Source organism: Ursus arctos, unplaced genomic scaffold (assembly GCF_023065955.2).
Source record: "Ursus arctos isolate Adak ecotype North America unplaced genomic scaffold, UrsArc2.0 scaffold_8, whole genome shotgun sequence".
Classification (NCBI taxonomy): Eukaryota; Metazoa; Chordata; class Mammalia; order Carnivora; family Ursidae; genus Ursus; species Ursus arctos.
Genome location: NW_026623100.1, coordinates 42882284 through 42894713, shown reverse-complemented (window position 1 = coordinate 42894713; position 12430 = coordinate 42882284). Strand labels below are relative to the sequence as shown.

Sequence of the window (12430 nt, the reverse complement as noted above, 5' to 3'; positions counted from 1 at the left end):
ACACTAGGAATCGCCCCAAATGTTGAATTCTAGGAACAGTCAAGAGGATAGGTGGAAAGGATTTTAACAGACCCCCTCCACATTTAGAGAGGTTGTTCTAGGGAAACCCCTGGAGAACAAAATTCTAACAGTACTTAATGAGTAGACCTGGCTAAAATTGGGGGTGCTGTCTCTAGACAAAGGAAGACACAAGATCCCCTGTGAGCCACCTTCATCAAAGTGACCCCCTCATCTGTGTTATCCCATACTCTACCCCTTTATCTCTCTGCCTTTCCTTGACCATCTTTGCATCATCTTCCTGTCTTTCATAAAGGTTTCACTCAACACGCTGCACATTTTGGCTCTGCATATGCATGGTGGTGTCTTTAGGGCTAGGAAATAAAAAGTGAGGGCAAGTAAAGGGGTGGTGTCCAGACAGCATCCACAGCACCACACCAAAGTTTGATACTTTAACCGGGAGCTTTCCCTACAGTGGAAAAAAAGGTTAGAATAGTTCCCACCAGTCAAGCAGGAGGCCTGTGACCTACTCTAGGTAGACAGGGGCCAGAGAGTACCCTGGGGCCCACAGTGGTATGAAAACTGCCCACGTAGGAGGCAGCCTTTGTTGATCACAGGTTTTGACGGCATTTGTTACTTTGATCACCAGCAGATGAGGCTGATCTGTTGTTCAGGCCTATCAAGCTGGAAGGTTACTTAAACGCACAATTTCTCCCCTAGCATTTCCAGAACTTCTCCCACCTGTTGTCTTCTTGCTGCTACGTAGTTAAGTTTCACCATTTCTTTCCCAAACTCTTTAAAGCGATTTGCAAGATCTTGCTCATTTGTGGCATTTTTCACAGCTTCCAAGGCCTCTTCAACCTGAGGTAATAAGAAACAACATTCATAAATGGATAGAATGGACATATTAAACATGTTAGCAATGGTAATTTGTAAAAAAAAAAAAAAAAACACAAAACAAAAATAATTAACCAAATATAAAAAAAAATACTCCTAAAACACATTTATAATCAGAATATTTGTTCACAGTACACAGAATATTTTGTATCTGAGAGATAACTGCAGAACTCTCGGAGCATTAGAACTATACTGACTGTATTTTACTGGGTTATGATTCTGATAAGAAATACAGACATCAGGGATACCTAGGGGCTCAGTTAAGTGTCTGCTTTCGGCGCAGGTCATGATCTCAGGGTCCTGGGATGGAGCCCCATGTAAGGCTCCCTGCTCAGTGGGGAGTCTGCTTCTCCCTCTGCCTGCTGTTCCCCCTGCTTGTGCTCTGGCGCTCTCTCACAAATAAAAAAAACCTTAAAAAAAAAAAAAAAAAGGAATACAGACTTCCAACTTCAAGTAGAAACATACAGGAAAATAGATCTAAGAAGAAAATATGGAATTTGAAAATGAATTCTAGAAATCTTCAGAGGAGAAGTGCATTAACAAAAACTGAAGGAACTCCTGGAAGTTTGAGCACACTTGAATCTGCAACCACGCTTCTTATCAACACCTCTAAAGCCGGAACTAAACGGACTGTAATCATTGTAAGCCGAGTCTACACCTTGCCAACCACTAGAAAGAGGAGCTATTGAGTCTGGACAAGCAAGCACATTTGAAGTTTTGTTGCAGCTGAAGGTGGCATCAGCTGGGGTAGAATGGGGGTGGGCAGAAGGACATCAAACACCTTCCTAATGATGTGCCCTGATTCCAAATTGCTGCCACCTGCGTCACGGAATTTTTGCAGGGTGACCCTGGACTTGAATTATGAATTTCACTAAGAACTCCTTTATAAATGATCTGAAGATTTGAAAGATACTGAAGCCTCCTCTCCAGAATGATTTTAACTTTAGTATGGTGTGAAGATTTCCACAACTGGTCACACCTCAAGACTATAACATCTGTGGCCTCGATTAAAATTATTATGAAGTAACCCACTACATCATTGTCAGTTACATCACATCATTGTAGGAACATTTTTATCAGAGGAAATAACCAGGAATAAAATGCTGAGTGAATAAAGCACAAGACAGATATGTGTTTGCAAAATCAAATTTCTTCCGTATAAAAAGGGAGCCTAGTAGAGAGGCCTTCACTAGTACAGGCTATTGATAGAATAGAAAAAGAACACGCAGCTCAGAAATGTGAAATGCAGAAAATGCAGGGCCTACTGCAGAATTCTGATTAGCTCTTGTAGTCTGAAGCAAATCAAAAGACAACATATGGGGAGTTCACTTGGACAATGCAGAAATACGGAGGACCACTGAAATGGCTAGAAAAAGCCAGAGATGAACGCAGTGCTGGGCTGTGGAGATATACCTTTGTTTAAGCTTGACACAATCACTAATTCAATATCCTTATCAAATTTCACCGAGTGGAGGAAGAGAATAGTGTATATAAACCAGTGATAATAGGTATCATCAAACCTTTTACTCCATAGATATGATAATGTCATTCAATTTACTAAATAAGCTAACCCATTCTATTAAGGAAAGAGTTGTTGCAAGCAAGGGTAATTATTTAGAATGGTCATAATCCAGACTCCTCATAAAATTAAGTTTCCATTCACATCTTCTATGGAAATTCTCAATCTCTTCTTCCTAATTATAAAAATATAAAATGATAATTTAAATTCTCAATGTTGGTCTTTTCCAATTCCTAGCCAGGCTCTAATAATGTTCAAGGGAAAGCAACAAGTATCATTGAAGAAAAAAAAAAAAAAAAACCTTAAAACAGTTCTTAAGACTCGAATCAAGTTATGTTTTATGATATGGAATGGGCCACATAAAGCATTTTCATAGTTTAATTAGAATCTCATACCTCAAACCTTTAAAACAACAAATCAGTGATGTCTCACTTTCTAATAGATTTGTAATTATCTTAACATGGCCATCAACAGCATCACTGAAAGGACAGCTCTTGGCAGTTAATTTATTCCTGCTGCTTATTTGAGCTGTAAATCTTTCCTGAGGACATAAAAACTGGTTCCAGGGAAGAGCAAAATAATTATCTTGGAGGGAGCTAAATCTTGGATTTGTTTTCTAATATATATATAAAACAGCCTTCTTACCGATTATTAATCAGACCAATTTGGAGTAATTATCTTGTTGTGTTACACCTAACATTTTGTCATTGGTTTTCTCTGAAGAATCCAGATACTGGTTTGAATTAGGTTTCTAATTCAATCAAGTTTTTTCAAAAAGAAACACCAATGATGGGGTCTATCTGTATAAAGGTAGACTTAGCCTACTTAGAGCTTTAATAAAGAAGGCTCAGAGAGGTCACTTAGGGGAAAGTTCTCACATAGAAACATGGTTCAGAATCAGTCCAAGGTCCCCAAAAAATGGAAGAAATGGGGACTAAAGTTGCGGGGGGTGTTGGGGGGAGACAAATGGAGGGATTGAAGGGACATGAAAGGAGAAAATAAAAGGAGAAAGGGAGTAACCAGGCACTTTTGAGAAGTCAAAATGAATATAAAAATCAAATTTTTATTTTTGAACAGAGCCAAGAATATTTCCTTTCTGGGTGTCTGGGTTAAAAGAAGTGGACTCCCTGGAAGCCAAACAAACACCTTAAAAGGCAGTTCTTATACAGAAGAGCCTGGGACACTTTTTCCAAAAACTTTCTCTACCTCCTTGTGCACCCCAGTGTCAGAAATAAGTCAGTATGTGAGGAGCTGCAGGTCAGGCTGCTCTGTGTTTGAACCCCAGCGAGGTCATTTGTCTGCCTTGTGATCCAGGTAAGCCACTTAACCTTTTGGACCCTCACTGTCTTCATTAATAAAATGAAGGTAATAATGTCTACATCTTACACAAGGTTGTTTTAAGAATTATAGGAGATATGCTATAAAAATGGAAAATATAAAGATGGCCAACTAAGTCCAATTACAAAATAAATCTAAATGGGCTAAATGCTCTAATTAGGATACCGACTCTCAGATGGAACTTTTAAAAACAGACCCATATGTTACCAAGAGATCATTTAAATAAGATACAAAAAGTTGAAAATAAAACCTCTCACACTAATGAATTCTAAAGGTATCTGCAATAAGTTCTAAATATATAAAACACCACTACCAACACAAAAAACGAGAACTTGACTAAAGTATATAATAGAAATGGAAGCCAAAGACTTCCTCTCTTTTCTGAAACAAATCAGGCATACTGGATATGAAGTAAAGAAAAGAAAAAGAAATACAAAACAACAAATAGAGTACCTGGCAAAAATTAGGAGCTCCTTAAACAGAGATACTGACCTGATGCATAGAGTTTAGCTAAGGGAAAAATATTTTCCCAAGTAAGTTCAAAGAGGAAAGGCTTCATCTTACTCCGGGAATGTCTGCAGACCGGGCACTTGGGAAGAGGGGAAGCAATGCAGTGAAGACAACACAGCAGCTGCTGGTAAGGGCTCTGAGGAGCGTGGTACTCCCGGGGAAGAGTTATGGGGGCGGGGGAGGGGGTGGAGCATGGGAGCCTCAGTGTCCCGGATTGGGAAGTTGTTTTCAATGAGCTGATAAAGGGAGCCCTGAGGGGCAGCTGCCATAGATTGCCTCGTTGTAAACTCCCGGGCAATCCTGGACATGGCAGCCAGCTGATCTCCTCCCACAGTAGGCTGGGCTTAGGAACACCAAAGGGAGAACACTTTGCTCAACCACATACTCCTGTCCTTAATATTGGTAGCTTGTGCTTGGGTATAGCTGAAAAGACTCAAACACAGGAGGGAAAAGATGGAGGAGGAGTGAGGGGTTCCCCTTTTTCAGCTGGTCCCCTGAGTCGAGCTGGATATGTACCAGACCATCCTGAAAACCCACGGAATCAGCCTGAGACGCAGGAAGATACATTTGGATCTCTACAAATGAACATCTCCAGCGCTAAGTATTGAGGTACGAAGCGGGGAGCCATGAAACCTCGCACAGATATCAGAAGATAAACGGAAGGGGGAGGGAGCCGCCGCGCTCAGGTGCCAGGAAGCAGTAGCCACCTGCACTGGGGAGCGGCCGGACTCCCGGACCGGCACCCACGAGAGAGTGGACTGAGACCGGGAGCCCAGGAACACAGGCAACCAGACTGAAAACCAGAGCTCCAGAGCGCACACCAGAACTACACTGAAACTGAGAGCTCGGGAGCATGCGCGCGAAAACCAGCACTCCGGAGCACGTGAACCACACTGAAACAGAGAGCTCGGGAGTGCACGGGAACCGGGGGCGGCTGGCAGTGTTAGAAACACAAAGGACAGAGACATGCGGGCCCTGGAAGTGAGGGCTGGGATACCGGCTGTACGGTGCACAACCCGGGACGCTGCAGGGTTTTTAGCAGCACCAACAGAAACAGAGTTAAAGAGGCCAAGAGAGCTCACTGGAGAGCAGACTGTGATCTCTCTGTTCTGAGAGAGAGGCTAGGATTAGGCCACTGCTGCTCTGACTCTCAGAAGAGCCACAGAAAACCTCCAGGGAAAGCTGCCAGAGAACAAAAGCCCGGAAATATCAGCTCACATTGTGCCCATCCCCATCCCCCCTCCCAGGGGACAGGGAGACTCTACCCAAACAGCTTTGCCTGAATATCAGTGAGGCAGGCCCCTCCCCCAGAAGGCAGGCTAAAAAAATCAAGAAGCTTACATTCCTAAGGTCCCTATAAAACAAGTGCACACTGCCTGGATCTTGGTCAATAATTTGGGCTCTGGGCAACCCTGCAACCTCTCCTCATCAGAATGACCAGAAGGAGAAATCCCCCCCAGCAATGAAAAAATAATGAGTCTGTGGCCTCTGCCACAGAACTGATGGATATGGATATAACCAAATTATCAGAAATGGAGTTCAGAGTAACAATGGTCAAGATGATGTATAGATTTGAAAAAAGTATTAACGAAAATGTTAATGAGAATATGGAATCTCTAAGGGCGGAAATGAGAGCGAATCTGGCAGAAACTAAAAATTCTTGAAAATTTTGTAGACTTGAAAAAAATATTAACGAAATATTAACGAGAATATAGAATCTCTAAAGGCGGAAATGAGAGTGAATCTGGGAGAAATTAAAAATGCTATGAATCGAATGCAGTCAAAACTAGATGCTCTGACGGCCAGGGTGAATGAGGCAGAAGAACAAATTAGTGAAATGAAGGATGGGATGGTAGAAGACAACGTTGAAACAGAAACTTGGCTCAAAAAAATCCAATCTCAAGAATGTAGATTACGGGAGATTACTGACTCAATGAAACGTTCCAATGTCAGAATCATCGGCATCCCCGAGGGGGTGGAGAAAGGGAGAGGTCTAGAAGAGATATTTGAACAAATTGTAGCTGAAAACTTCCCTAATCTAGCAAAGGAAACAAGCATTCATGTCCAAGAGGCAGAGAGGACCCCTCCCAAGGTCAACCACATCATGACTTACTGCAATTCGCAAATATTAGATCCAAGGATACAGTATTGAAAGTGGCCAGGGCAAAAAAATTTCTCACGTACAGAGGCAAAAATATCAGAATAACGTCAGACCTGGAATGAGAGGAAGGGTTGGCAGGATATTTTTAAGGCTCTATCCAAGAAAAACATGCAGCCAAGGATCCTTTATCCAAGAAGGCTGTCATTCAGAATTGATGGAAAGATAAGGACCTTCCAGGATTGGCAGAAACTGACCAAATTCATAACCACGAAACCAGCCCTACAGGAGATATTAAGGGGGGGTTCTATAAAAGTAAAAAGGCCCCAAGAGTGATACAGAACAGAAATTTACAATCTATACAAAGACTTTACAGGCAACATGACATCATTAAAATCATATCTCTCAATAATCATTCTCAATGTGAATGGCCTAAATACTCCCACAAAACACCACAGGGTTGAAGATTGGATAAAAAGACATGACCCATCCATTTGCTGTCTACAAGAGACTCATCTTGAACCTAAAGATACATCCAGACTGAAAGTGAAGGGATGGAAAATCATTTTTCATGCCAATGGACCTCAAAATAAAGCTGGGGTAGCAATCTCTTATCAGACTGATTAGATTATAAACTAACAACTGTAGTTACAGATACAGAAGGACACTATATTATTCTTAAAGGATGTATCCAACAAGTGGATATGACAATTATAAATATATATGCCCCCAACAGGGAAGCAGCAAGATACACAAGCCAACTCTTAACCAGAATAAAGAGACATATAGATTAAAATACGTTAATAGTAGGGGACCTCAACACTCCACTATCAGCAATAGACAGATCACCTAAGCAGAAAATCAACAAAGAAACAAGAACTTTTTTTTTTTAAATGATTTTTTATTATATTATGTTAGTCACCATACAGTACATCCCCGGTTTCCGATGTAAGGCTCAATGATTCATTAGTTGTGTATAACACCCAGTGCACCATGCAATACGTGCCCTCCTTACTACCCATCACCGGTCTCTCCCATTCCCCCACCCCCCTCCCCTCTGAGGCCCTCAGTTTGTTTCTCATAGTCCATAGTCTCTCATGTTTCATTCCCCCTTCTGATTACCCCCCCTTTCTTTATCCCTTTCTTCCCCTACTGATCATCCTAGTTCTTATGTTCCATAGATGAGAGAAATCATATGATAGTTGTCTTTCTCTGCTTGACTTATTTCACTTAGCATTATCTCCTCCAGTGCCGTCCATGTTGTAGCAAATGTTGAGAACTCGTTCTTTCTGATAGCTGAGTAATATTCCATTGTATATATGGACCACAACTTCTTAATCCAGTCATCTGTTGAAGGGCATCTCGGCTCCTTCCACAATTTAGCTATTGTGGACATTGCTGCTATGAACATTGGGGTGCATATGGCCCGTCTCTTCACTACGTCTGTATCTTTGGGGTAAACACCCAGTAGCACAACGGCTGGATCATAGGGTAGCTCAATTTTTAACTTTTTAAGGGACCTCCACACTGTTTTCCAGAGTGGCTGTACCGACTTGCATTCCCACCAACAATGTAGGAGGGATCCCCTTTCTCCACATCCTCTCCAACAATTGTTGTTTCTTGTGGGACTTCATCAAGATAAAAAGCTTCTGCACAGCCAAAGAAACAGTCAAAAAAACTAAGAGGCAGCCCACAGAATAGGAGAAGATATTTGCAAATGACACTACAGATAAAAGACTGGTATCCAAGATCTACAAAGAACTTTTCAAACTCAAAACACGAGAAACAAATAATCAAATCAAAAAATGGTCAGAAGATATGAACAGACACTTTTCCAATGAAGACATACAAATGGCTAACAGACACTTGAAAAAATGTTCAAAATCATTAGCCATCAGGGAATTCAAATCAAAACCACACTGAGATACCACCTTACACCAATTAGAATGGCAAAAATGGACAAGGCAGGAAACAACAAATGTTGGAGAGGATGTGGAGAAAGGGGATCCCTCTTACATTTTTAGTAGGAATGCAAGTCAGTACAGCCACCTTGGAAAACAGTGTGGAGGTCCCTTAAATAGCTAAAAATTGAGCTACCCTATGATCCAGCAATTGTACTACTGGGTATTTACCCCAAAGATAGAGACGTAGTGAAGAGAAGGGCCATATGCACCCCAATGTTCATAGTAGCATTATCCACAATAGCTAAATCATGGGAGGAACCGAGATGCCCTTCAACAGATGACTGGATTAAGAAGTTGTGGTCCATATATACAATGGAATATTACTCAGCCATCAAAAAGAACAAGTTCTCAACATTTGCTGCAACATGGACAGCACTGGACGAGATAATGCTAAGTGAAATAAGTCAAGCAGAGAAAGACAATTATCATATGGTTTCACTCATTCATGGAACATAAGAAGTAGGAAGATCATTAGGAGAAGAAAGGGAAGAAGAAAGGGGGGGGGTAAACAGAAGGGGGAATGAACCATGAGAGACTATGGACTCTGGGAAACAAACTGAGGGCTTCAGAGGGGAGGGGGTTGAGGGAATGGGATGGGTATTAAGGAGGGCATGTATTGCATGGTGCACTGGGTGTTATACACAAGTAATGAATCATGGAACTTTACATCATAAACTAGGGATGTACTGTATGGTGACTGACATAATAAAAAATTATTATAACAAAATAAAAATAAATTGCTAAAAAAAAGAGTCAAAGAGCTAGAAAAGAGATTAAAGCTTCTTCCTTCATTAGTGGATTTAGATATTATTTTCAGAGCTTGTCACTTAAAACTCTTAAAATCTTGGTCTTACAGAGCTTGTTCAAAATAGCCTCGACCCCCATTCCTAAAGCAGGCCTGCCTGCCAGCCTCCAGCTGTGTCAAATCGTTTGAGATCAACTCTTTAAATCTGTCTCCAGTTCTCTGGATTGGAATTTCACTTATTTACTTCCATACACAAAAAATTAGTCTGTGAATTCATTCAGTCATTCCGTACTTGTTAAGCAGCTACTAGGAGCCAGGCACGCATATGGGGATGGGGGTAGTGCTGCACTGAGAGTCTGATCCCTCCCCTCCCAGACTGTGTGATCTGGTTCTCCCTCTAACATTTACCGTCCATACCAGGGCTATAAATCGTTGGCATAACAATCCTAAATTCCACTGGGGCAGACTGACCTCATTCCAGGGTCCTACCAGGCATATCGAGTTCATTGGATTTTAAGTGACATCGATGAAACTATTTAGTAAGTCATATATAACTCTATTATTAGTATCTGGTTTTATGGCTAAATTAAAAATTTTATCTTGGGGGCACCTGGGTGGCTCAGTTGGTTAAGCACCCTCTGACTCTTGATCTCAGCTCAGGTCTTGATCTCAGGGTAGTGAGTTCAAGCCCCACAATGGGCTCCATGCTGGGCATGGAGCCTCCCTAAAAAAATTATTTTTTTTCAAATATCTTGGAAATAGTAGTTGGCCAAGTAAATACATGAGTGGATGTAAAATTGTACTTCTCATTACTTTACTTGTTTAGCCATGTACTCTGGTTTGACCACTGTTATCCCAGCATCATTATATTTTACGTCTCTGCCTTCTAAAGCTGGCCTTCTTGATTAAATATTCTCTTTCCTTGATAAGCTGCCCCTCCTGATTAAATTTTGTTTTCTTGTTAACAAGAAAATGATTTCATCAGAAAGCAAGAATGATTAAATGCTAGTGTCATGTATTCTTTAGGTGTCATGTTTTATGAAGCACAACAGTAATATAGCTTATATTTCCGAAGTTATTTTCAGCTGGTGCAAGAAAAATGACACTATTCAGTGTCACCGAGTACTTATGAGATGTAGCAGACACTGTTCTAAATGGCTTACATATAACTAATTTTGTCCCAGAAAACAGCCCTTTGCAGTTGATAGTTTTCCTATTTTTACTTTACAGAGGAGACACTGAGGTCAAAGCAGTTACGCAAGCTTCCAAAAAGGCCTCACAGCAAGTGAGTGTGAGAGCCTGGGTCTAAACTAAGGTAGTTTGCTCCGGAGTTCATGCTTTCAACTCCGCAGCTCTGCTGCATCAGCTTCCCAGAAAAAGATAGGTTTATAAAGGTTTTGGATTATATTGATCAGCTGATTATGAATATCCACTAGGAACCTGTCCCATCTGATCAGTCTCTGGGTTCTAGCCATTCCACCTTTTTAAAATCTTTAAAACTAACCTCCTTTTCACAGTACACACTGCCATTGCCTTTGCCCAGCCTCTTTTATTCATTGGCCTGGATAATCTCAATGGTCTCTTCATCTGTCTCCTTATTTAGACTCACCCCTCTTCCAATTCTTTCTCCACATCACTAGCAGAATTATTTATCTAAATCTTGAATCTGACTCCAATGCTTAGACGTACTCGATGGCTCCCCACAATCCACAGGTAGAGTCCAACCGAATCATCACGTTCTCTGGGGAACATGTGTCTCCCTGTCCAACTCTGTTAGCGCCTTTCTCCACCTTGCCCTCTACGCTCCAACAACACAGAATCAATTATTACATTGAGGACACCCCAAGTCCCTCCTCTTACTCTCATGCCTTTGTTCTTTCCCTTGGTTTGTGAAGTTCTCTGTAGCTGAAGTCTGTTGTCTGACCTGAATCCATCTCCTTTCTTAAGGCAATGAGCATCCCTTTTGCTATTCAGTAAATTCTCTTTCACTGAGCTAGTTATCAAATCCAAATTCACACACTGGCCTACTCTGTCTAAACATGGCTAGGCCCTTGAAATATTATTCCTTTCCCATTTGGCCTGATGTTAAGCCTCATTACTAGAGAGTGCTGGGTGGCAACCAAGGTGGAAAAGGTCTTGTTTCTTGGTTCGGGTATGCTCCCTCCACAGGTTCTGCAGCAGAGGTAGCCTCTCCAGCACCAGGTGGCCAGCAGCTACCCTTAGCATGGTCTGCCCTGGATGATGCTATAGTGGAATGCCCCCAGTGAGACCCCTCTTGATGAGCATTTTTCTTTGACACCCTAAGGGCAGATTTCCAGCAAGTTCCATTAGCTTGGGTGGCACCTCAGTGACTTGTTATAAAGCAAAGTACGAAAATCTATCTTGGCCCTGGCTCAGGGTGGTGGTAGGGGGTCTCCCTGAAGTGCTCTGAGTCCTTGGGGTAGCAGCTGCTCCTAATATTTGCCATGGTCCTTAGAGCTCTCTTCTTGTTACCCAGTCCCTTATGACTCTAATGTGCTATTGCAGTTAAAATTTTTCCATATTAAACTCTCCCTGCTGTAATTAATGTGTAGTTTCAATCTCATTATTGCACAGAATGATACATCCCCCAACTCTTCTGATGGGACTAACTTCTTTCCAGTCACCCTCAACTTTTAGGCCCTAGCTTAGGCTTGAACTTGTGACCCCAGCCTCTCAAATCTGATCCAAGATATTGGTTTTGGGAAAGGCAAATCTCATTCAATATAATGAGACCCAATCCTGAGACCTCCTTCTCCCAGCCACATCACCCTTCCTCATATTATCCTTACATGACCAACACTGATCCCATCATTGGCTTGGGGAATGGTGAGGGAAAGGAGTTAAGTGCTGACCAAATTTTAAAAATCAGCATATCCCATTCCCCATCTAAATAATTAACTCAGAGGTAAGCACCTAACTCATAAGCCAACAGGACTAACAAGACTGTGGAACTTTTATCTGAGCTATTAGGGAAGAGAATTTCCTTTGCTTGCCATCTTTAGTCTAGAAGTGTATAAACTTGAGAATGGTTAGCAGCTATCTTGAGACTGTGAGAAAAGGGCTTACAGAGAAGAATGTCCTTCATGAAGAAAAGGAGATAGGAACCTGGTTCTTGTCACATTTTTTGTGCCTTGATCAAGCCTTGCCTAAAGCTAATTTCCTCTAGACTTCTTAGTTTGGTGAGCCAATATATTCCCTTTTTAAAATACCAAGTTGAGTTGGGTTTCTGTTATTTAAAGTGGAAAACATCCTAATTATATTTTTATTGTAGGTGAGATCAGAGCAATATGCACATTTTCCCAACATGTAGTGCTTTCTTTCTTAATGTCTCCCCCAGTAGC

General features: G+C 41.5%; 1 protein-coding gene across 4 annotated transcripts in view; it reads right to left on the bottom strand.

Annotated features, from left to right (window-relative positions):
* CTNNA2 (catenin alpha 2) overlaps nt 1–12430 on the bottom strand; it is a 953020-nt gene that overhangs the window by 733432 nt on the left and 207158 nt on the right. For all 4 annotated transcript variants that reach the window (XM_044379734.1, XM_044379740.1, XM_026481889.2 and 1 more), the window contains exon 4: nt 739–858. In XM_044379734.1, coding sequence (XP_044235669.1) covers nt 739–858 — 120 coding nt within the window. The remainder of the gene's footprint in view (nt 1–738; nt 859–12430) is intronic.